Source organism: Battus philenor, unplaced genomic scaffold (genome assembly GCF_028537555.1).
Source record: "Battus philenor isolate CCGP_79_NKW_IND1 unplaced genomic scaffold, ilBatPhil1.0.hap1 SCAF_2, whole genome shotgun sequence".
NCBI lineage: Eukaryota > Metazoa > Arthropoda > Insecta > Lepidoptera > Papilionidae > Battus > Battus philenor.
In genome coordinates, this window is record NW_027181682.1 from 4,555,745 (window position 1) to 4,582,126 (window position 26,382).

A 26,382-nucleotide genomic window follows, 5' to 3' on the forward strand; every position below is an offset into this window, starting at 1 on the left:
CGATAAGGAGGTCAGTCGATGCGATTTATCAACGTTAAAACTTAAGAACATGGCGGTTCTGTATTTATTTGTATTTTATTGCATATATTTAATTTAACATTCCTTACTGTACACGCTATAAAATATATAAATAGTTTTATAATAGTAAAGAAAAAATCTATCACACGAGACGATTTCTTCCAGACAACTATAATATGGTAACAGAAGAAGTATAAATAAAGTAGTTAACGTGTACAAAACATTTTTATAATTTTTATTAGAACAGCACTTGTGATTCTACTTTATAATTAAAAATTGTTATATTTTCATTCAGGGATTCTCGTACAAAGTTTAGATATTTTAGACTAATTATTGCAAAGTGCGGGATTAGTTTCAGTTATTTTAAAAATTGAAAATCGAATTATATTTTTTAATTACATAAAATCGTACACTAATTTTAAAACGACGGATTACACAAAAGAAAATGTTAAATTATATGATTATGACTAATGAAAAAGTTAGTGTTCAGTCTTCCTAAATGGTACGATAAACTGAATGTAATTAATACAAGGAATCCTCACGATATTCCAAGCAATTCATACATTATTTTAACTTAATAATCTCTTGCGTATCAACAAGCCGTATGAGGCCATCAATAATTATTAATAAAAATTACGAGCGGGTTTTCATGAGACGCATCTGTTTATCATTATTCCATTACAAATAATCATTCTCTGGTTATGCGTGTTTCAAGACACACGCTAACCAGAAATGTGTAGAAAATTATAAAACGTGTGTGTAGATTCAGTAATCGTGATATCAGTTGTTAATTCCCTTTATTGAAACCAAGTTAAACAAAGTTTGTTCAAATAAGGTAATTATTATATTCATTTATTTTTTGCATTTTTTTAAATCGTCTGGTAGATGATTTTTTGTCTTATATTCCAAAAATTTAATTGTCTATAATTTTATTACAGCAAACTTTACATATAGTATAGCTTTAACATTTTTTTGCCAGTGCTAAAGTACATTTTTATTAACATATATATAAATACTGATGACTTAGTTATTAAAATTTGTTATTGATATCGTTCTGATTAAGTTAGTTTTTTTTTCATTCATGAAAAGAAAATTAGAATTAAATACGTACACGATTAGTTTTACACAGACACCATAAAAAGCTATGTGTAAAAGTTTACATTATTTAAATGCCCGTAACTAGAGGCTCTTAATTTTGTTTCTCCTTTACTACAATGAAATATTATTATACCAATGTTTCTTTCATTTCAGGAAATCTCAAAATGAAATTACAGACATTAACTGTAATTTTGTCGTTTTCCTTTATTGTTGTCGACGCTACAATAACATGCCGTTATGAGGACGACACTCAGATGTTTCATAAATGCAGAACAGACGACTTTGACAACGTATTGCGTAGAGGAATAGTTTCAGACAAACGAAAAACGTTTCATATAATACTTAACCGTTGTCAGATATCAAGTATAGAGCCTGAAGCATTTTATAGGCTACCAGCGTTAGTGATTTTAGATCTATCTGAAAATAAAGTAGAAAATTTACAATTGGGAGTATTTGACAGACTTGTTACATTGTCCCATTTAAATTTGTCGTACAATCTTTTAGCAGACTTACCCGTTGGTATATTTGACAAATTGCAAAATTTGTCTGAATTAGATTTGGAAGGAAATAGGCTAAAAAACCTACAACAGGGTATATTCGACCATGTACCTCGTCTCTACTTATTAGATTTATCATACAACTCCATTGTTGGAAAAAATTTGAATCCCGAAATATTTAACAACAAACGTGATATTTCAATTTTAACTTTATCTGGTAATGACATGACTGAAGCACCATTTTTATCCATAATGCATAACATAAATTATTTGTTCATGAACAAATGTCGTTTAAAAGAAGTGCCGAAAATTACAACTGCGTCGAATATGAAGAAATTAAGACACCTGAGTCTGTCCTCCAATGAAATACTTTACATAAATGACAGTACTATATTTAATAACTTAATCGATATGCAAACATTAAATTTATCATACAATTACATAGAATATATCAACGAGGACACATTCAAAGGTCTCACAAGTCTTGAAGTGTTAGATTTGCGATTTAACAAACTTAGGTCTATTCCAGTTAACATGTTTCAAAATATACAAAAGTTATATGAACTTCGACTTTCACATAACTTCTTACGAAGTGTGCCTATGAACGCTTTTGCCGGTACGGAGTTAGAAAGACTTAGTTTTGATCATAACAATATCACGTATTTACATGAAAATTTTCTTTTGAAAATAGAGGATGCCGGGCTCATGTTAAAATTTATTCATTTCAAGAATAATCCGTGGCAGTGCGCTTGTCTAAGAGATTTGTTACGAGAGGTGAAAGAGATAGAGGTGAAATACGACACGGATGTGTATGACGGGGAACACGCAGTTTGTGTGACAAAAGAATTCGTTTGCAAGCGAGACCCGTCTGTTAACGATGAGTTTATTACCATGTACAACGATATCTTATAGTGTGTTCACTCCACCCGGCCAGACAAACTAAAATGTAGCTTTGAACTCTGGCACAATAGCCCGCTAATCATGTGAATTGATCAACGATATGATAAGTGTAATATTTAAAACTTTGCGAATTCTAAGTTTACTTATGTAGAAATAAAGGAAATGATCTCAAAGTAACAATTGTTTTATTTTTCGAAGGAACATATTAAATTTATTAATTCATTCATTAACCAGTACACCATCATCTTCATCATGACAACCAGAGAATGCCCGCTGCTGGACATATACATGGGATCCCATACTGCGAGCTTAACTATACTGCCATTTAAACTTGCCAAGCCGTAACAGATAGCCTTGCAATTAATATTATTTAGATACGTTTAAAAATATTTATAGGCGGTTTGGTATGTTTGTCTCAAAGTTGATTGGTGCCTTTGCTATTCTTTTTAATATATGTAGCTATTATTTAGTCGAGTTAACAGACTTCCAAACTCCTAACAAAACCGAACTATTTTTGATTGAATCGAAAATGCCTGATTTTGCATATTAAGCATCGCCGTCTTCACGCTAAAGTGTGTTAATAATATATGTTCTAAAAAATTTTGTTTGATGTAAGAGAAACATTAGGCACTAGAACAGGTCGCCTACAAGCGGTTACAAATAAAGAAAAAAACCAAGTCAGACACTATTCTTTCCTTTGATTTTGTGATGATTTATAGAATTTTGGTAAGTGTGTATACGGCATTAGGCTTCTTATTCTATCACACTTGAATCAAGTTATTATAATGTTATATGTAATTTGTAAAATATAAAACAACTTACATTTTAAAATGGCAAAAAAGACACCACCGTAAGGACGTGATACCAATCGGCAGTCGAGCCAAATGTTCCAGGAGTTGTAGTAAATATAAAGCAGCTTTAGCATCTGGTACAGACACTTTTATAACGGAATGAGATAATCCTCAGCAGTGAAGAAAGCGATTAAAGAGGGTCAAGTTTAAATACAATTCTGGATGTCAAAACTCTCATCTCTAATACACAACTTTAATTACAAAACGAAAAATACGAAAATAAAAGATGTCATAAAATTATTCCCGCTCTCAATTGCCAAGGGTGCTAAAACCCACTGCAAGGTGGGTCAAGTTGTGCTCGGCGAAAATTAAATTTAACGCCATCATGTTACGTTATTGCTTTTTGTAGTTTTGTAATAAAACTTTCAGATTACTTTTTTACTACAAATTGTTTTTTATTGTCTGTAAATCACAAAATTGACTACCATAAATAACATTTGATAACAAAAAAGTTTAATACATCGAATGAGTGGTACTTACTTGCAATGTTACGGTGGTATTAGTAAATTTATTTGACCTATAAATATATTTTTACCGATCACCAAGATTTTTTGTGTTGTGTATTTAATTAAAAATCTGACTTAAGACAGCTTTGATACCTTCAACATAACAGATACAAAATAACATTTTTTGTAAATCCTTCCCGGAGATGTACTTAATTTATATATAAATAGATTATCAGTTAATTTGATGTTTTCTTGTTAGCACGACATTATTGTATGTGTGTGTGTATATATATACATACACAAACATATATATATATATATATATATATATATATATATATATATAAATAATACAACTTATGCGACACATATTTGAAAGATGGTAAATAAATCGCAAGGGCAGTGTTTGAGTGATTGTGATACAGATCTTGAAAATATATATTTCATTCAAATATATTCAATTCAAATATGTATTAATGGACCATGTCCATTTGTAGGTCGCCTGTTACCGTGTTAGAAAAGCATGAACATTTTTTATTTACGCACCAAAAAGTTAGTTCTATGCTAATGTCTTATATCAAAAACCATTGCCAGAAACGATGTTTTCTTAACAACTTTTTATTTATTACTGTTCATGTTGATTATTCATAGCTGAGACAGCTGTGAAGACAGTTGCCAATTAATAAACGTCACAAAATGTAATTCAATAGCATATTACATTAATGTTCAAATTATGTATATTTTTAAGATTTTGTGGTTCTAGAATATACCTGTTGTATTTTTGCTCTCTTTTAACGTCAATGTGAGATGTGTTTGACGTTTCTTTTATTAGCTGTTAAACTTCGTACAGCTTCATCTAAATTGAGCTTGCGGAACTGAGTTCCACGATTTAAATATAAACCGTTATTGAGATCAATGTTATGAATGCATTAAAATAATTCACATTTAGTCATCACTACTTAATTGCACATTTTTGAGATTACATACACATGATAATTGGTTATAGGTGTTAAAACCTTTAACTAAGTGAATGTATAGCTGATTTGTTGAACGTGTGGCGTTCATTAGAACGCACCCAAATTTATTATCTATGAACGCATCTGTTTTTGCATGCCCCTTCTTACACTCGGTACAACACGCCCTCTCTCTAACGCGCCGCGCTTCCGAGCGGACGTGTCGCTTCAACCGCTGTTCAACAAAGGAAATACTTGTAACTCAGATTGAGATTTCTTGTTCTATGATATTATATAAGTTTAACCATCCGGCAAGTGTTTTTCTTTACATCAAATTATCTATTACGGGACGTTGGGGCCTGTACTAACGAACACCCTTTAAACGCTTGGCAGGCGCCAAGAACGGTTAGCGATTGCAGTATGATATTATGGGTAGAGGACGCTACTGCCTATCATATCAAAATTTGTTTTTGAGCAGTTGCAATTCAACATAATAAATGCACAAAGTCGATTATACACGATTGTACGCGGGAATCGAACCCACGACCAACGATCGCAAGTCTCAGTTCTCTACCGCTGGGCTATCACTACTCAACTGCTACTTGTTGTACGAATACACATATATACAGAGGATTAATTAAAGTATTTTTCTTTTTTCAATTTATTTACTAAACTGTACTGTGTATTCTCAGCAAATAAAACTGTTTGGAAAAAAAAAAACATCGAAATTTCAGAAGCTGCGCTTGTATAAAGTTATGTCAGTTGGGCGGCGGACAAGCAACGAGATCCCACCGCTTCCAATTTTTAATTTATATACAAAAGTTAAAACTTCCAACACATGTTCGTCATTTAATTCATTATTTTTTTGTAAATTTTCTCATCTTTAATCCTTTATCATATCGTTGTTAAAAATAATAGTAATAAAATACAATAGATAGGAGGGATCATTATCAAATAATGAGAAGTTTACTTAATTAAGTTAAGTACAATATCTTTATACGTTCATTGCGTATTTAATTATAAATGGGCACAACATGACTAAACACATCCTAAATTAATTATATATAAAAAAAAATTACATATTAACATATAAAAAGTTTTAAGATAGGCTAGCCAACAAATCCAAGTCTACGAGTATCATTTTGACGGTATATGTTGCATAATTTTGCTATGAGTCTGATGTAGAATCTCCTTTGCGCTATATATATAAGACAACACAGCCATACTTTGTAACACATGCTACATAGCAATACGTCTATCTATGTTAGAATTATGATATGGTTCCACGTTACCTTGCAAAACAAAATTCTGCGTAGTACCACGACTACGCTTAAGGTAAGTGTTGGCACGACCTGATTTTGTATTACAAAATTCTGACATCGACGAGCTACCAAAAGACAAAAGATGAAATTCCAACGTAGCACTAAATCTATCTAAACACATGAGATGTGACCTAATTTTGTTTTACAAATCTGCGTAGCAACACGTCTACGATTAAGACCTGAGATGCTACGACTGTTTAACAATATTAAACAGTGCTACGGTATTGCTTACACAAAGTTGATTGGAGAGAAAGGGTAAAATTAAAATCAATTTCTGCCGTTATACACACTACGAAACATGGCGGGCTGCCAGAAACTAAGGTACACCGATTTCTTATTACTCACCTAACACACTCATGCACAAGAAGATGTGTGCGTTTTCTTTTGTCACGTCTTCGGAAAAGATTTTGCTCATTTTGAAAGAACAAAAAAGCTTCGGTGTTGTCGTACCTTATTGTCACTTTCACCTTTGAGTCACTCCAGCTTTCAGCAAAATGACAACCTGTACCCATTTATTGTGTTAAACAATTTTTTTACTTTTTATAAATTTTGTACGAAAACATTATATTACGATTTTTAAAAGTATGTCAGTTATATGCCTTTCATTATTTCAAGCTAGCTAAGTTGAATGCAATGATTGACCTCCCTTTTAAAATTAAACTTTCCTTCTATTACATATTTAATACGTTAAGAAATATATTTCTCTAATTTGTATAAGATATTTTTAATTGTCAAATTCTTATAAATAATTATCATGTACAACATCGATAATAACTTCAAAAGTGGAATAATTATTTACAGAGTGCCAGTAACTTATGAATAAAGTCAACCAACTTCCTTGCTTCCTTATAAAACGTGCTACGTTCGGTGACATGTATTTATTATTTATCCAATATATATTTTATGCAGTTATTTTTATTAATTTATGCAATAATTGTATATGAGTTACACTAGATATGATTAAATTAATATTCTATAATAGTGTAAAGGATTTTAAACGATAATACAGCTTGCAGTTATTTGTTCTAACTATAATACTATAATAATGATGTTTAAAATGATCCCAAAAGAAAAAAAAACTCTTTGTATTAGTTCCTAGCTGTTAGGTTGAATCAGGATGCGTTTAGAACCATCGTATCTTTAAGCCGAAGCATTCCATTATAGGAGAGTTAATTCTAGTTTTGAAAAGAATTGACTTTTCTTATTATCTTATGTGAATAATAATACGAGTAAATAAAAAACAAGATAAAATAAATCACGTGGAATCAAATATAATCAAAGTTAATACGCACCCATTTGTGTCAAAAAATATTAATTTACGTGTATAAGTTTTAATTTTATTATACGAAAATGAAATTAAAATTACTACAAGCAATTCATCACTCTAACATGAATACTGGAAGAAAACAAGTACTCTAGGCACCTTATTCAGGTGCATGAATGAAATGCATAGAGATGGAGTTAAAAGATTTTTTAATTACATCAACCAACCAGGTGTAGGTACATATGCACTGAGAAAGCATATTACGAAAAAAATAAATGAAACTTTTTTAATGACCACATATTACCGCTGTACACCAAATCTGGACTAAATACCGATGTATAAACATTTTGGCATTCCAAATCCAAAAAAAAATTACTACATTAATATTCCGCACTATTTTAGTCTTGCATTATCTTCTGTCAAACCAACAGGCGCTTGTGTTCATCACTATTGTTAGTAAATTACGATAACCTGTCATTACGTCGGTAATTAATGACGACTTTGTATAGCGCGATAATGGATACTTAATAATATATGATTTTGTGTAGAATGTTGGGTTTACTTTGATAATAGACTGCACACTGATAAAATTTTTAATATAGTCTGATAATAAACCAAAATTGTCATTTATTTTATTAAAACAGATGCATAGGCCTTTATAATAAGCTATTATATTTTCTGTTTGCTTATGACTTACAAACAATTATGTTTGACTCATAATAATATTAAAATTTACATTTATAATATACAGGGTAATATTTAATAGGTGTAAAAACTTTAACATGGTGAATGTTTCAACCCAAAGACGCCCGCTGAAAGCCATCCGCCTTTCCCAGACATGTCTATGAAAAGATATACCATAATGGACACGCTTGGCAGGTAGGTTGGCAGTTGCAGTGTGGTATTATGGTACGAAAACTTGTTTGTTGTGAAAACTTGTTTATGAGCAGTGGCAATCCTATATAATTAATGTACTATGTGAATTATGGAGAATTGTATCGCGGGAATTGAATCCGCGACTTACAATCGCAAATATCCTCTACCACATGGCTATAAATATACATTTATTAGCTTATTTTAGGTCAATTAATGTGTGGTACACCTCTTTCAAAAATCTATAGTTTCAGAAATAATAAATATCGTCAAGATGTTATAGTAAAAAAGCAGTTTCAAAATTCGAACTGTTACACATTAAAATTAATTATTGTTTCCTGCAGAATTTTTACTGCCACGGATTATTGTACTGATGCATTACAATAGAAAAAAATAATGTAACATAAATATTTTATTTATTTAAAATACTTTTTACACAGGACATTCTCGCGCAGTTAACCGTTAGGCGATGCAAAGACAAACTATTAAAGGTAGGTGGAACAAGTTAATGTCATAAAACAACAAAATCAAATTTAGACGGAAAATTATGCATCAATATGCCATAACATGCATTTAAATTTCGAATTATCGTGATGATTCCGTCAGCTTGTCAAGGTGATGAATATTTAAAGAAACAATAAAAGTGATTTGAAATGTGCGTTAAAAATTTAAGGCTTTTGCTAAAGCTTAAACTATAAATTAGCCCTTTTAAAGATTTTGCAACTATAAAAATAACTTTATATATCTTTATCTTCTTACATTTATATGTGAAACGACTTATCTTCAGATTTTCTTATAAGGCATTAAGTCATATGTTTAAATTTTGCAAGCGCATTTCATGTGGCATGCAAGAGGTTACACGGACGTGCATTGGTTTCAATTCTCCATCGCAGTCTCCTGAGGGCGTTAACGAGAATTCGAAATGGCACTCGCGGAGAAGCACGCCGCATCGGAAAATGTACTCATATAAATTTTATCTTTGGTGCACTGCAGTCATCTTTGACGCATTTGAACTATAACCTAATAAAACTCAAACTTTTAAAATTGCACTATTCGACAATTTTTTTTTAGTATTACCAATAATATTAATACGGTGTTTATTATAAGTGTATATGATATGTTCATTTGTATGTATTTTAATGTAAATATGTGAGTTTTGTTTATATGTACAAGTAATTTAGGTTGTGTGGAGGAAATTGCTTTTGTATAGTAAGACCAACTATTATACTTTTTTTAAAAAGTATTTATACATTGTAATTTCTCCCACATTTATACATTGTAATGTATAAATGTGGGAGAAAATGGCAACATTGGGATAGAAAGATAGAAGAATCTAGATTGACAGATGACAGTTGTTGTGTGTTTAGGAGAAGGACTTTTAAGAGTTATATTAATTAAAGTTTTAGAAGTAAATTCGAGTGTTTTTCATTTGAGCATCCCACATATATTTTCTAGCACACAAAGTACAGACTATTAAAAATAATAATATTTTTTTATTTACATAACATCAGAAACTACAATAAAATCCACTTCTTTACAAAATACTCTACACAACACAGCCTTCTTCATGTAGTGAATTAAGTAGAAATAACACTGAACTGGCATGTAGTGTTGGATAGTACAAAAATTTTAGGAAAAATATAAAAATATTAAACTTGTACATGAAATTTTTAGTTTGTAAATAGGATCAATTTAACAATTACTTGTGATGCAATTTCAAGCTTTTTTCCAATTTTGATAATTTTTTATATAATTGGGTTTTCACTTAGAAACTAAATTATCATTTGATGACTTGAGGAAAAAATATTTTTAAGAAGGAATCGATTTTTTCCTCGTAACGTATTTTACACCAGTATTAACGTCACTGGTCATCATTTTAGCCCTTAGACGCCCACTGCAGCATAGGCCTAGCCCAAAGATTTCTCTGTGGCGAAATACCATAATCGCTACGCTTGGCAGGTAAATTATCAATTGCAGTGTGGTACATGTAAGACTAGATACATGTTTGTGAGGAGTGGCCATCCGATATAATAAATGTACGAAGTATGATTTATACATGAGGCTGTATTCCGGGAAACGAACCTGTGACCAACGATCGCAAGTCCTTTACCGCACTGCAGAAATAATTATATTACAATTATTTGTAAACGAATAAAATTGTTTTCATAAATAAAAGATACACAGGACTGAAAATTGTATGAAGCTATATCACAGTTTGAACTTGTGAAATTACACATCTGTAAAATACTTGATATGTTATTTCAATTTGAAAAGACTTACGCCTACAATTATCGTAATATGACATTTATGTACTAAATCTTGTACTATTAATAATGTTATTGAATAATTCCGTCGTGCCGGTGGAGTTTGCTGAAGTGCAATGCACCTTTTGATAACTTAACGTCTCTTGGGGCCTTAAGTTATATGTGCTTTCAAATGGAACTGAAACGTTATCCTAACTTGATAACGTACAACGTAATATATGAACATTTCTTTGGAGAATGTTAACCGATAAATAATTAACTAGCTTTCCAAATTGGATTTTATAATTAAAGATGTTTAATTAACAAAATAAAATAAGTACTCTTAAAGATTAAAACAAAAAAGAAACACAAAAATATAAATCTTTCGGCAAAAGCTTTTAATTAAGTGCCAAATGGATTTGGAGATGAAGTCATTGCGGAAATTTAGTTTATAATCAAACCAATTCGGTAAATTATGACAAAGCCCAAAAATTAATTGCGTCTCTGGTTTCAAAGTTAAAAGCAATTACTTTTGACGATGTTCCCAATATACAGTTCCTGGAATAAAAAATCTATTTTTTATAAAGTTAATGACATTTTTTTTCTTATTGTAATACTTTAATTTTCAAGTAAAACTTGGTATATATTTCAAGGATATTTTTTTAGATAATTGCGTACACATTAGACATTTAGAAAATGTTATCCCTTCTTTTTAGCATTTTTTATCAAAAAATATAATTATTTTAACTTGTAACATTAATAAATTTTCGTTCACTCGTTAGAAAAATTAACAATTTTTTTTAAATCTTTTTTTTTAATTCCATGAACATTTTCTGGTATTCTTCATCGGAACTGAGTACACGTTTGTTAGCATTCTTACACCTTATCGGTGTCACCTTGATACCTCACTATTGGTCGGGTCCATAACGAAGTAGCACATGAGTTCTTTATGACAGATTAATTGATACTTTTGCTTGTGAAATACTAGGGATTATAAAATATACTAACACCAAGTGAGAGTTAGGGAGATCTGATATTAAAGACACAACGCTACTTTTTATAGGCTTAAAATAGATGGAGGAAGTACACAAATTCACTTAACTTGACGGTGTAGTATATAAAACTAAATAACTAAAGTATAATCAAAGATATCGTGAACTTCGCACAACTTCATCTTGTGTAGCAATCACAAACGCAAGGTACTACCACCCGATCGGTATGGAACGAATTCAAACGACTTTTTTATGTGTTTTGACCTGAGAAAATTTAAATCGATGACCTACTGGAGGTCAAGTAATAAAAAGTAAGTACAACTCAAGCGGATTACGGTGTAATATCAATTACAGGGTAATATCAATAGGAGTAATTGAATTGAGCATACGTTAATAAGGGCTATGGATTAGAATCGCTAAGGAAAACGGAAATTGGATGTCTCATGCAAATCAGGTGCCGCGTCTCACAGATTACCAACAGAAGTAAGACATCGAAACGACTTGGTGTTAACTGAACTACCTTTAATAGGTCCAATTAGAAGTTTAAGAGTTACACTTAATGCTGGAGCCCGGATTTAATACCGAAACTATACACGGTTATGAATAAGACTATCACAAAAACTGGCATCATAAATGTAATTAAAATATAGTAAAACTCATAAATACTCATTTAATTACGATCTAGCAAAATTCAAACCCGGAACACGCATAAATCATCATTTTCAGGACGTCGTTAAAAACAAAGAAAACGTCTTAATTATTTAATTAAATTAAAAATTTAAAAATAATAATAATAATTAAATAATATTATTAGCTGACTTTAACTTTTTTAAAATAGTTTACGATTTAAGTTTGTAATAGTTTAATCGACTTAAACATTGTAACGTGCAAAACCGTGAGCCAAAAAATGTCAGATATTTTTAACGTAACGTAAATACAAAGACACGGATGCTAATGTTAGCGGTATATATCGTAATAAAAAAACACTAATTCAGCAAGGCGATTGTGACAAGTCTTGTTATCGTTGTCTTTCATAAAATTAGTAAGACTTTTGTGAACTTGTGTGTTTGGAATCGTCGCTTTTAGTTAAAGGATGCCATTTTAACACGTTCACTGCGGCTTGAGGCCGATTCAGCCTCATGGTAAACTTTGCACTGGTGCGGCGCGTAAAACTCGTGTTTTCTCTCTAGTGCGGCGGCTGTTTACACTCAACCGTATGAGGTATGACAAAAACAAATATAGCTTTCTTTATGTCTGCGAAGCATTGACTCAATATTGTAAAAAAATATTGATGAACATGAGGCAGAAAAGGCCTCAACCGCACTACTAGGAAGTTCAGCTTGAGGCTGATTCGACCTCAGCCGCACCAGCTGAAAGTTCTTCAAAATTGGGCCCGCAGTGAACGTGTTAAGGGAGTTCTATACGATTCTAGTTTCTATCTTGTTAGGGCTCTTCATCAATGATCCATTTAGATACAAGTTTATATTTGTTTAACAGTATTGTTTACGTTATACCCAATTATATGTTATTTAATAACATATATAATTTATACAAAACAGGGAGATAATTTATAATTTATACTTCAGTAACTAGCGTTTTGGAAAAATTGATCTCACTATACTGTATAGAAAATTCCTTTAGGTTTTTCAATTTTATTCGTTCTCGATTTCGTTCCACTTTCAATGCGGTTTAACTTGTCTTCGTGGAAAATTGTATTTTCCAGTTCCGTCATATGAAAACTTGTGTTGCTATCGAAATTTATTTAATTTAATCTGAACGAATTAAGAAAACTAAATTCGGAATATAAACTACTATTAACCGCAACGACATCTTTGTTTCATACTTATTACTAAGATATTATTCAGGTTTTTCATATACGATCTGTCCACACCGACATTTGTCTCAATTCATCCTCAATTTAAACGTGCAGCCTATATATTCGCCATATATTAACACTATGTCCTCTGATCTCGACATTTTTTATCGGTTCCTAAAAGAAGCATTGAGATAGTAGCTTGTTAAAGCTCATTAAAATCATCCAAAAAATTATAAAGATTATCATCATCAACACGATGACGGGTCTTGTTACCTTTACTATGTCGTCGGTACACTGAGGGCCGAGCCACGCCACTAATAAATCTAAATAGAGATGTAATTTTTTTATTTAATATTAATTCATAATCTTCTTTATTTTGAATTTATTTGACTTATCATAGGCTGTCACGAGTTTTTTATCGTCTTTTCATAATGTAACAATTTTGTGAACGTTATTTCAATAAATGTAATTTATTAACTTACGTAAACATTACCTAATTAAAAATATAACAGCGGACTTAATGCCAAAGGTATTCTCAACCAGTCAACCGCTATGGTACCGCATAGATAAATTAATATAGATAGGGAAATAAGTTAATATCATAAATAATAATAAGAGGAAACAAAAGGAAATCTGTTTATCTGTATATTGTACGTAAATGTATTTATGTGTAAAAACTTCAAAGAATAATAATAATATATACATTGTCTCCTTATATAAACGCGAATGAAGATATATTTCCTTAATTAATACATTAATGCCTTCCTCTGGTTTGTTCCACAATTCGCAAAACCAGCAACTATATTGCTCAGCAAATACTGAAGAAATCAAACTGATATACGCTTCACGTTTAAAACGTCTAAATTGGATCAAATAATAGTTTTAGTATTGTGTACTGAAATGTTCAATTGTCACAGTTGCTCAACGGGCAAACGAGAGATTTATGCTCAGATTTCTCTACAAGATCAAATAAAACGAGGGAATCCGTAGACGAACGGAAATAACCGACATAGCCTAGTTATTCTCAAGCGATAAGTAGAAGCAACAGTGGCCACCAAGCGCATAAATCATATTGACGTCGAAGGCTTAAGCTTCCTACTGGCCCTATTGGATATCTATAATAAAGGTCTAAGTTCAGGAGTGGGCGTCCTACGGCTGAACCAATCGAAACAAATTCTAAACCAATTAATAATCAATTAGACAATAAATTCAAAGGAATTTACAAGGGGTACTTCAGTTAAAATTGCCAGTATTGGGAATTGGTAATTTAATAGTTTAAAGATCTTGTTCACAATCAAAGTCGATAAATTACGTTATTGATATAACTATCTATCTAACTATATCTCTATCTTAAAATAATTATAGTGATATTTCTTATTAAATTTCTTATTAAATTATAGTCTAAAAAATTTTTTTGTATTGTGATGCAAAATTTCATTTTCGCCAAGAGTAACTTGACCTGACGCTTGGCGGCTTTTAGCACCCTCAAGGCTTAAGTGAGGAAACATTTTTAAAATGTTTGTTTAGTTTTGAAATAGTTTGCACTATTTTATCACATCTTATATTTACCTTTGTTTACTACAATATTATTTTTCAATTCCTTTCTATCTATATAAAACCTAAATTAAACAGTATATAATTTAAATGGAATCTAAAACCAATAACAAATACTACTATAATTTCAGTAATATAACTTATGACAGTAGACGCACATAAAACATATAAACATATCTTAGTATTTAGCATGGGACCGTTCTTCCATAGGCCCATAGTGTTAAGTGTACACGGTTGTGTCATATTAATTATATAAGTATAATAGATATAAAGTAATCATATATAGCAGGGCCGATCATCGTGGCTATCTTTGGGGGAGGCATACTCCTTACCCTGGATGTCTATTGACTAAAAAGAAGAACATATAGTAAATAATATTCAGGCGACGAAAGGCCCCGCCCGACGAAACTGCTACCCGCCCTCCGATTTCGTTAGCACGCATTTTATGTCGCCTTATCATGCTTTTCTGTGTTTTCGGTAATATTTGTTTAAGCCTTGATTCAAACAGAGTTATCGTTAGAAAACTATGCACAGGCTGTAATAATACGTTCCAGCATCGATGCGCACCGAATGTAAACCTGCCCTGAAATGCATCGACTCAAACACGCAGCTCCAACAGCGCCCAGCTGCAATCTCGTAATAAACATTTCGCTAACTAAATAATTTAACACTGTATAATTTATAGCAATACTTCTATTAAAATACACTGATCTTTAAACATATTAAATTGTTTATTATACTTCGAGCAGTGACAGTTACATTTATAATTTTAAAAACAGTAGTAATAGATATATTAAACGACAGTATAAAATATATAAAATAGTTGATTGTTTGTGTGTAAGCTTGTGTGTGAACAAAATAAATATGTCATTATTTTGCTGTGAATGACAAATAAAATTAGTAATATTAATTGATCAAATTCATTAACTTCAGTTTATATTAAATAATAATACCCGTGACAGATGACCTTGATAAGGACGTCGCTTAGAACAGGTGTTATTGAAAATCTATCGGAGAAGCCTATGTGGAAAATCAGTGGAAAATCTACGGCTGAAAGAATGATACACTTGCTAATAATAAATTGAAACTATATATTTATATTTAACAAAAAAAACGACGTTTTAGCAGTATTGATATTTTACGTCAATTGACGTTTTACTTCAAACTCAAACAATTAAAGTATTCTCAGTTTAAAAAAGGATTCGAGAAATTGAATTCGGAAGTCCTTTATAACGCACGAGCACTTGTTTCGAGTTCTTAATGAATAAAGACGTTAATTTAATATTGAAAATTCGGTGAAGTGAAACTGAATAAAACTCTTTAATGTTTCTACGTTGAAAGTCATTCGTACTTCGTTAACGTGATAAAAATTGATAAACAGATTGCTCTAGAAGCTGCGCTTGAATAGGTAAAACCAGTTGAATATTAATTCAATATTTTTATCGTAGAACGAAACATTCTTCTTATACTTCTTCTCATTTTCAGCCTTTGGATGCCCACTGCATGACATAGGCCTCCTCCAAAGATCGCGACGATGACCGGTCCGGCGACCACCCACAACCTTAACTATATCGTGGGTCCATCTAGTTGGGGGCCCACACACGAAACATTTCGGTAGTACAATGCATTGAAAATAAAGAGACAAAAAATTAAGGCTATTATAAAAGTGAACACACAAACAAGACCATGAGTTAGTTGTGAGCTCTTCTAACATCAGGGCACGTTTAGAATACCGGAGCTTTAAGATAAAAGACGCTATTATCGGAAAGCTCAATCTCATTTTAGCTTCTTTGAAATTTCTTCTGGCATCAAAACAATCCAATGCGGATAATAAAATAAATAATTAAATAATCTTGCTGCGTGAAACTTATGTGTGGATAAATAGTTGGGTTGCTAAAAAAGACCAGTATCGAGGACTATGATCTTCATTTTTTACGTAATTTCAATTGCAATTAAAAACTTTTAGTAAAATAAATTATGATTAACAATTCGCGGTACTACCTTAGAAATAAGTAAATAATGCTATCAAAACTACAAACTCTTCACTATGTTCGTAATAACATTTAGTAAAGTAAAAGTTAAATAAAAAGGGCTTCGCTTGAAACTTAATTCAATTTATAAAAAAAAAGTAGATGGAGGCAAGAAATCAATCTAAATTCAGATCTTCAAAGCCTACTTTAATCATGGCGGAGTGGTACCATAATAAATTATCTATTCAATTTCGCGAAGGTTACGGTGTTGGCTTCAACATGCCTTCGATTATCTGAAGTAAACCAGCTAAACATAAAATTGGAATCTGTTTACTAATTCCGGAATATATTAGCAAATTATTCACTTTATTTCTATAGTATATCAGTATAATTTAAAATTCCTTTTACAAAAAATTTCTCTTATCCCTCCACTATTGCTTGTTAAATAATCATTTCAGTAACATATAGATAATATAAATATACACGTAAGTCATAAAGTCTGCGAGATGTTTATTTTTATTATATTATCTCTCGAATTATTAAAGAAAAACATTCTTAAGGGGTAACTTCACTAACGTTTGACGAACTTCAAAATTTGTTTTCAAGGTTATCACTGGACTTAATGATTGTGGGTTTAAAAAAAAATCTATATTCTACGTTCCTAAATCTAAAAGATATGTTACATCTTACTAGAGCCACAATGAACCTACATTCTGGAAACAAACGCATACGCTCTTTAAAAGGTAAATAAAACGAAATAGTATTTTCCAACAAATTGAGAGCTTTTTCAAGCGAGTAAGTAAATCTGTTACTTTGTTTAGTTTTTGGTTTGAGCTCTGTAAATTGAATCACTGTTTTTAAAATTCCAAAAATCTTAAAGTATGAACTGACGTAAAGCCAATCTTAAATTTGAAATTTGAAACTTGTTTTACATGGTTAAGTTATTAAAATTAATTTACCTTTTGCTACAAAAGGTTTCCGTTCGAAACAGAATCCTTTGAATTATTATGAAAATATAAGTATACATTTTTTTTAATAAATAAGCATTTAATGTTTTACAATAATTAAAACAAATTAGTGAATGCGCATATCAAGGATTCGATTCGGAATTTTTTAAGAGAACACTTGGTAACGAGTTTGAAGTTCTCTGCTCCCCAGAGATAAGTATTGGCTTTGGTTTGGTCATACCGCAATAATAATGTAAAATCATTTCCGACGTTTGTAAACTAATCTGTTATTCCGTGGGGGACAACCGAGTACCCTTCCTGACTTATGACGTCACCTCAGAGGGAACAACCAACCGCAGAATATAATAAAGTCTAATTTAAAAAAAATGTACCTACTAGCGTAAATTAGAATGTACGAAAGCAATGCTGCCTGAAATTGATTATATAAAGAAAACCAACAGATGTATGAGTCATAATATTTTTAGAGCTTTCGTCATTTTAATGCTGTGGTTAGAAAGTAAGATGAATTTGTTTTTAAAATGTAAATCGTTTATTTAATCTTCCAAATCAATTTCACACCTTTTAAAGTAATTCCCATTCGATAAAACGTACTTTTGCTAACGTTTTTTCCAGTCCTCTAAACAGTCGAAATGGTCTTTTTCAAGTATAGCCTTAAAGACCTTCTTCGATTCGGTTTTCATTTCCTCAATCATGTCAAAACGGCGTCCCTGTGTTGGCCTTCTGAGTTTTCTGAATAGCAAGAAGTTGCACGAAGTCAATTCAGGCGATAAGGCTGTTGCGGAACAATATGAGTCGAGATTTTCACAAATAAGTCGCCAAGAACCACTGTAGTATGATATTGAATGGTGTATGTTTTACAAAGACGTATTTTTTAGGTAAAATGTGACAACTTTTTACTAATTATTACATAACCGAATTTTTATACTTAACTTTCGTTTAAATAATGTTACTTTTTAAAAACTATCCTTTTTGAATTTTGCCATATACCGACAAATGCTATATTTGGCGATATTTCTTATTCAAATAGTAACTTCAAATTCAACTCTAAATGTGGTGGAAATATAAAAAAGTGAATGTGTAGTTTATTTGTAAGCAAAAAGTTTTATAGCTTTATTTTCACTTTATTTTTATTTTATTTTTTTATTTTCACCTTCTTTACAAGTTATCACTGAAAAACATGGTAATTTTTTTATTGAAACGACGTTTTTCTTTTCTATTTATCATTACGTTATTTATTACGTTTGACACGATAAATAGAATAACCGTTTAAAAGATTTTAAATCTATAACCAATCAGCCTGTATGAAAGCTTCGATATCAATGTAACAACAATATCACAACTCTAGCGTTCCCAATTTTCGTTTACGTAACCAAATAACAACTTAAGTAAAATATTTACCCCGTCACTCTAAACAAGTCATACTTAATATTACTTTATTCGTGACTCCATAATATTGCTAAGAGGTGATACAATTTACATTGTGCGAAATTATGCGAAAAAAGGTGAAATGTTACGTGTCAGGTAGCAATTTTTGCGGTAAAACAGACACGTTAAAATGGTTCTTTGTAATCTGTACTTTAACGCAATAATTTAAAGATCTTTTTTGTATGATCTTTGCTACGATATTTTTTTGACAGGCCAAACAAAATGAACACTTTATGTGTAGAATACGGAAATATTTTTACTGACTTTAGAATGTTTTTGCTGTATTTACGCTATGCGATTTTGTAAATCCTACAATCTAAATTTGAAATTCAACAACATTTAATGTTTTGAATAGTCTGGGCATAAATGATGTTATAAGAAAAAAAACCGTTATTTAAAAGCATTTGTTATTGCTGTGTATCTTATTTTTTACATTAATACAATATTATATAAAAATAATAAAACCCGTATAAAATTAACACTTTTGCATTTACTAAACTCCTTTAAACCACGTGTCCATTTAACAATATAGTCGTCCACTATATTCATGTAAAAATTTTTCACTATCTAAATTATGAATTATTTCTGAACTTGAAATTATTATGAGCATCGAGAACATTTCATACTCCTTAAAACCAATCGTAAATCTATCGTTTTAAAATTGTATGGATTCGAATGAAGTCCATGCTGTTAGCCTTGTGACTTCTCTTGTTCACGGCTTCACCTGGTTTACTACAAAATTTATGAAATAAGTGACCGTTAAGTGAAGAAATGTACTACAACAATGTAACTGTTTAGTGTGGTAGTTGCATGAACTTCAGGGACGGTAATTTGTTAAAGCGATCTCAGACAACTCTCGCTGAGAGATGTTATGGCAAAATTAAGGTTCTTACTTGATGACAGCAGGTCTTCGTCTTTGATAAAGTCCATCCTTGGTTAAAAAAATTATTTTTTAAGAGGCTCGACCACCCGAATCATATCATGATATACTAATATCGTTGTTTTAAAACCGTTGTCACAAAAATATCTTTCAGCTACTTCTTGACAGCTAACACACCACCAAACCAAATGAACTGAAATGTAATGTTTACGTTATACTGAATAATTGGAAAGCTTCAACAAAACTTTGAATATTAACTCGGTCATTCTACTTTATTAAAACATTGTCCGGTTGTAAAAAGTTTCAAGTCGATAAATAGAATTTTTAGTGATTTTTGTTTACGTACCGCTTGAAATTAAATATTGGAGGATAGAAATATATTGTTGTGTGAGGCGAGATATCTTTATCGTTAAAAAGTAATCGTGAAGGTTATGCGAATGTTTCGAGAATTTCGTCGAAGATAGCAACGCTATGGCGGTACAAAACTACAATCTGATAATAACTATGTGTTAAAGGCCCGAGCCGAGGCTCCCATGACGTTTATCATAGAATAATTCAACATTATTATTATTATTACTATTATGGCAAGTTCTAAAAAAATAATAATATATACGTTTTCTTGTTAATTTATCCAAAGAAAGATAAGTTTACCATTTAATTAACTCCAATATAAGGGCGACGAAGAAGTTTGTTAACATTGACTACAGTAAGAGAACAAACTGAGAAAGTACGTCATGGTATTTAATTGTGTTCTATTAGCACAACGGTGTGAAGGCAGCCGAGTTCACTTACGAGTTATTACGCATAATTACGCACAGTGGCACTGTACTTAATTCTTCGTTAATTAATTCGCACATAAATTGTCCTGTGCTTTATGACACAAACATGCCCGGCCAAATTAAGAGCGTCTGAGAAGAAAATTCAAGTGTTCGTACGCCTTTGCCTAATTCGTGACGAAGGTGTGTTTTTAAATTAAAAATCATTTTAATTAAAACTTCATATTAAACTAAACATTCATTACATGCATATTAAGAAATGGAGAAAAATTTTATCATAACGAATTTTGGCCACAAAATAAAAAAAAGATATTCATTTTAATTACTATGAGGATATAAATATAAAAAACTTCAAATACGAAACATTGTGAATGAGGTCTTCTTTTGTATGTTCAGTTTCAATGTAAAAATACTTAGCAAGTAGTTATGGAAAAAATTTTTAACCTGCCAACAATTTTATACAGGTCATTTAGGGGGAAAAAACGAAAAATATTCAAGGGAGGAAGCAGTAATTAAGAGAGTAGAAGGACAGAAGGAATAATTTCATGCTGCTTTAGACATGGGAAAAAGCCACTAGAATAGGTGTAGATATTGTAAATCTAGCATAAATGTAAATACACACCATCTCGAATACTTTCGGCTATCATCCTCCTTACCATGAAGATCTTATTCTCCTTTGCAAACTAAACGCATATACAGGTGACATTTCCTTCAAGAAACAAATACGTGCTCAGGTAGTATCTCATGGTGCCATCAACGTGTTTAGCGGGTGTTTAAATTACCACCTGAGCACGTATTTGTTCCTCGTCGGTCACGGATCACGTCTGGGTGACCAATATACGCGATTAACGAATGCAATGGCAGCGACCAAATCACTGATCGCATGTGAATTCAAATCTGAATTTGAATTCGAATTCAAATAAGCACAAGAATAACAAGAATAATTCAACACTAACAAGTATTGCGGCGTAGTGGCCAGGAATACGAAGCGTGTATTTTATTAAATTTTAAATTAAATACAACACATTAAAAAAAGGTAAACAAAATGCGCTACGAAAATGTAATATTGCCTCAAATGTGAAAGAAAATTTTAAAATTCATATTTCCTTGCAGAAATTCAATATAACGGGAGGAGATTTCAAATATATTTGTGAGATCTATGAATCTTGTTTGCTTTCTGAAGTATCGATACAATAAATAAAGTATTGAGTCGAATCGAATCGACGATAAACCCTTGCTGCGTTAAAAATATTATATTTTTGTTTACGATATAAAGTAAATATATCGGAGACATATCTTCATGGTAAATTACTTTGTACAATGTGGTATTGGATCCAATACTTTTAAAGTCAAGGTTGGAATAGGACTACAAATGTTATCGCTATTTTGGTACACCGGTTCCTCTAGCTCCTTATTCCATCATCATTTAATCAATCGATAAACATCCACTACAAGGCATTTACCTCTCCCAAATATCGCAACGATTAAGACCGGTCGTCATGCACTGATCGCATCTAGTGACTGCCCACGACTTTAAGTCATTGGTCCATTGAGACAGGCCCTAAACTGATTACCGACTTGCGGCATTACTTAAGAACAATTCGTCCCCAACGGCTCCTCATAAAACTATATGCTATTTTATTTTATTATTTGTTATAAAGACAACTCATCAATTGTTTACACTTACACAGATCTATAGTATTACAAAAGCTGGTGATATGAGCGTAACAATATTGTATCTAGGTAGCTAAAAGACATAAAGTTCACTTTTGAAAATAAAGTAATTTGTTCGCGAAAAAATTTGTCTCGTAAAAATATAAATATGTTAAAATTGATAATCATAAATACATAAATCTTAAAACACATGTATCCTCTAGATCTCCGAGAACATTTTTTCTAACAGTAATGAAAGTTTTCTAAAACACGCCTATAAGTTTAAGCTGTTGGAACCGCCGAAGAAATGGATTATTCTCGGAAGTTTTGCTTTAAATTCACAAGTGTTATCGAATAGTTCCAGAAGAATCTGATCTTAAATGTCCCCATTAAAGAATGAACAGCGGAAAAATCTAGACTTTGTGGTGACTACTGAATGTTACACCTCTGCGATATAGCTTTACATGGGCACATTTCTCGTACCATTCCCATGCTGCCTCTTAAAGCCTTGGTTGCAAGAAGTTACTTGAAAACAAAAGTCAACTATGTTATGGCCCAGCCTATAATAAGGAGCCTTTTAATAAGGAGACATCAGCTTCGATTGACATTCTGTTACAAATGAATACGACCCGTAGACAAGTCTATATAAAATAATGTAAAAATAATGAAGCCTGAACAAAAATATTAAATTGAAAAGATCGTGCTCTTGAATTATTTTATGAAATCGAGAATTTTATAGTTCTTAATTACGGAGAAGAGACTTGGGTTTAATTAAAGCGGATCATCTTAGACCGAGATAAAACCAACAAAAGAGGTTACAAACTTTAGACGCGATGAAAGACTTGAGCGATCGAGAAATTTCTGGAGCTGCTTAACTAACAACTAGCTTAACTTTAACGAGATCGTACTTGTTTCATTGTATAACATAAAACTTTAACAAAAGATAACACCAGAATTATTTTTAGTTTTACTTACGTATTTTTTTTTTCATGTATTTATTTTTAGGTTCGAATTCCATATTGTGTAGTGAAACTTTCTATTCAAGTTCACAAATATTTACCTATTTCGATTTAATCATCACAACAGCCAAACCGGCATTAGATTCACGAAATTTTAAGTGTTCGTACGCCTTCGCCTTCGGTAGTAATTTATCTTTCGTACATAAAACTCATGATTTACTATATAGTATTTCCGAAATCGTTGGACACAGGTGGCTTCCTACCGATCTCGGGGAAATGAAGGGAGGCCTACGTCCAGTAGTGGAAATCCTACTGTGGAAATGATGATATATTATGGGAACCGGAAAGTAATGCCGCTTTCTTAAGTTAAATTCACACGACTACATTTTTAATAAGTTTTTATTTCTAATCAACAATATTTTAACCTTCATTATCTACAACCTTTTGCCATCTAGTATACAAATTTTCAATGCCAGAGTGGTAAAAATCAATCGATTTTCCTGTATAATATGTCGACTGAAACGACATTACATTCCGGTCCCTTTATTGTATACAGTTAACTTTATCGGATTTCCCTGTTGTGTAGATACTTTTAACTTAAAATTTAATTAAAAAAATAAATCATATTTTTATTACTCATTGCTTTTATAGACTTAAGTTTTCTATTCTCTTTTTCTTTACGACATTCGTTAGAACTTTTCAGTGTGAAAATTATTTTTTACGTAAAATAAATTACATTTTTTGCAATTTATGGTCAAAGTTTAGTGATTTTATTATCTAAATTGTATAACGTCGTTTGTTTTTTCGCAGATGCAAAATTTGATACACCTAAATAATTTTCTATCAAGTCTTTTACAAAAATCAGTATCATGTTGTATTTAACCTTTTTAAACTTATAAGCTACTACTAATAATACATGTTATGGGTCAGTTATATTACTTACTTTTAAGTGTGTATTCATCGCTTTTAATAAAACTATTTTATTTCTAATACTTATTTGGTTATTTTATGTTATAAACTCATTTGTATAAAGTAACGACGATTGATGACCTTAATACGTTACTAAAATTGTTTTATTATGTTGATAAAGCGTTTCCGCGTGTCTTTTTTAAATTTATATTCTTAGACGTAACTTCTTAGCATAGATTCACTGTGAGAGCGCCGGTTCGAAAACGCAGTACGGATGAGTCGAGGGTACAGTGCTTGAAGATGATAATATCGTAGCTGGTTTAAGAAGACCTCCTTGCAATAAACCTTCACCAACCAGACTCTTTAACCAACCGAATTTATATGATTCTACCAATGCTGCTAAGTTGGTAAGCTTACCTCTTAAACGAGCTCCTAAATTAATTTCATTTATGACAGCCTTAAATCCTTCGGCAGGTTATAGAGATTTCTCTGTTATGCGTGTAGAATCGAGACGCCGCATACCGCATATAAATTCACTGTGGATGTATTCCTTAATATTTTGTTGAGTAGGTCACCGCATTTTTTCACTTTTCTTGTGTGGTATTTAGGTACATTAGATTCTCAGGGAAAATTAAGACCGTTCCGTGTTAATACAATTTTTTCGTGCGTATTTTTGAAGGCAATATTTTCGTTATATATCTTACAATGATCATGGAACTATAATCTGGCTGTCAACGAATGTTTCATTTTATATGTTTATTTCAAAGTTCGGCATATTTTTATGTAATAATAGGCACACGTCTATAATTGCGCGACATATATTTTAAATATTTCGATAAAAGTTTTTACCTATGTGTCGTGTCTGTTCTATTTAGTTCATGCTACCTTCGAATACAGTCGTAGTTCTCACATGCATAGTGGCCGCTACGAACCTGTAAATCAATGTTAATAGACCAACATCCTGTTGTCACACAAATATCTCCGCCTTCATTTCATTGTCTTAGGTACTCATTACGTTTTCTTTAAGATAACATCTAACTTGTAATATTTCTCAAACGATGAAGATTTACTGCACTGTATGTCTCGCATTAGTTGGTATTGGTATCATGACCAAAAGTAATTCTTATGGATTTTGGTATTTCACAAAAAAATGATTACTAGATTTTACTTAAACTAATACCGGACCATTTGGGTTATTTAAATTTATCAATTTTGAGACAATTTAATTTTTCATAATTAAGTTAATTTGTTGAGATTTTTTTATTTCCTATCGACGCTCACTGCAAATAAGCCGTTCCCAAAAATATCTATAGAGAGATATAATCGCCACGCTTGATAGGTCGATTGGCGATCGCAATTTGGTACTATGGTACGCAGAGGACGCGGCTGCTCATACTCTGAAAGCAGTGGTAATCGTGTATAATTAAAGCACAAAGTGTGAATTGTGGGTTGTATCATCAGATTTGAACCCGCGACCTATGATCGCAAGTCTTAGTCGTCACCCTCTAGACTTCCACTACTCAGATATAAACTCTTAATATGATTAAATTTATTTCAACAGAACATAAATATAAGCTGGCCATTTACAAGTTTCCACAAATATTATAATGGAGCGGTCATAAATAAAGAGTTTTGTAATCTACATCTTGAACCATAGATCACTGAAGCTATAGAACGCCCACATAAGCCTATCCCATGGATTTCCAACAGGCTCGGTAAGAAGAGGTCTCTATTCGGTGTCAATCTTAACAACGTCGTCTGTGCACTTAGTGGGCCGACAAAATTTTCTATTAAAATTATTATAACTATCAAATGTTGACATAAAAATAAGTGTAATATACTCTCAGAATTAGTATTTAATTTATCTGATAATATTTAAGTCATGATCCGTCAAAAAGAAAATATATTTTTCTTATCTATTTTTAGCTAGATACAGTAGTATCAAACATGTCTAAGTCAAATATACTAATACCCGGTTAGCTGATACTATTAAACTGTCACATTAGCACTTCTGT

At 31.4% G+C, this 26,382-nt stretch overlaps 2 protein-coding genes across 2 annotated transcripts in view; one reads left to right on the forward strand and one right to left on the reverse strand.

Annotated features, from left to right (window-relative positions):
• Positions 1-26,382, reverse strand: part of LOC137922426 (NADH dehydrogenase [ubiquinone] flavoprotein 1, mitochondrial-like) — a 486,084-nt gene that overhangs the window by 220,376 nt on the left and 239,326 nt on the right. The gene's annotated exons all lie outside the window — the stretch shown is intronic.
• On the forward strand, positions 733-2,525 carry LOC137921883 (leucine-rich repeat-containing protein 15-like). The gene is made up of 2 exons (XM_068764664.1): positions 733-853; positions 1,270-2,525. Exon 2 carries the CDS (start codon positions 1,281-1,283, stop codon positions 2,523-2,525), a length of 1,245 nt encoding a protein of 414 aa, XP_068620765.1. The 5' UTR covers positions 733-853; positions 1,270-1,280.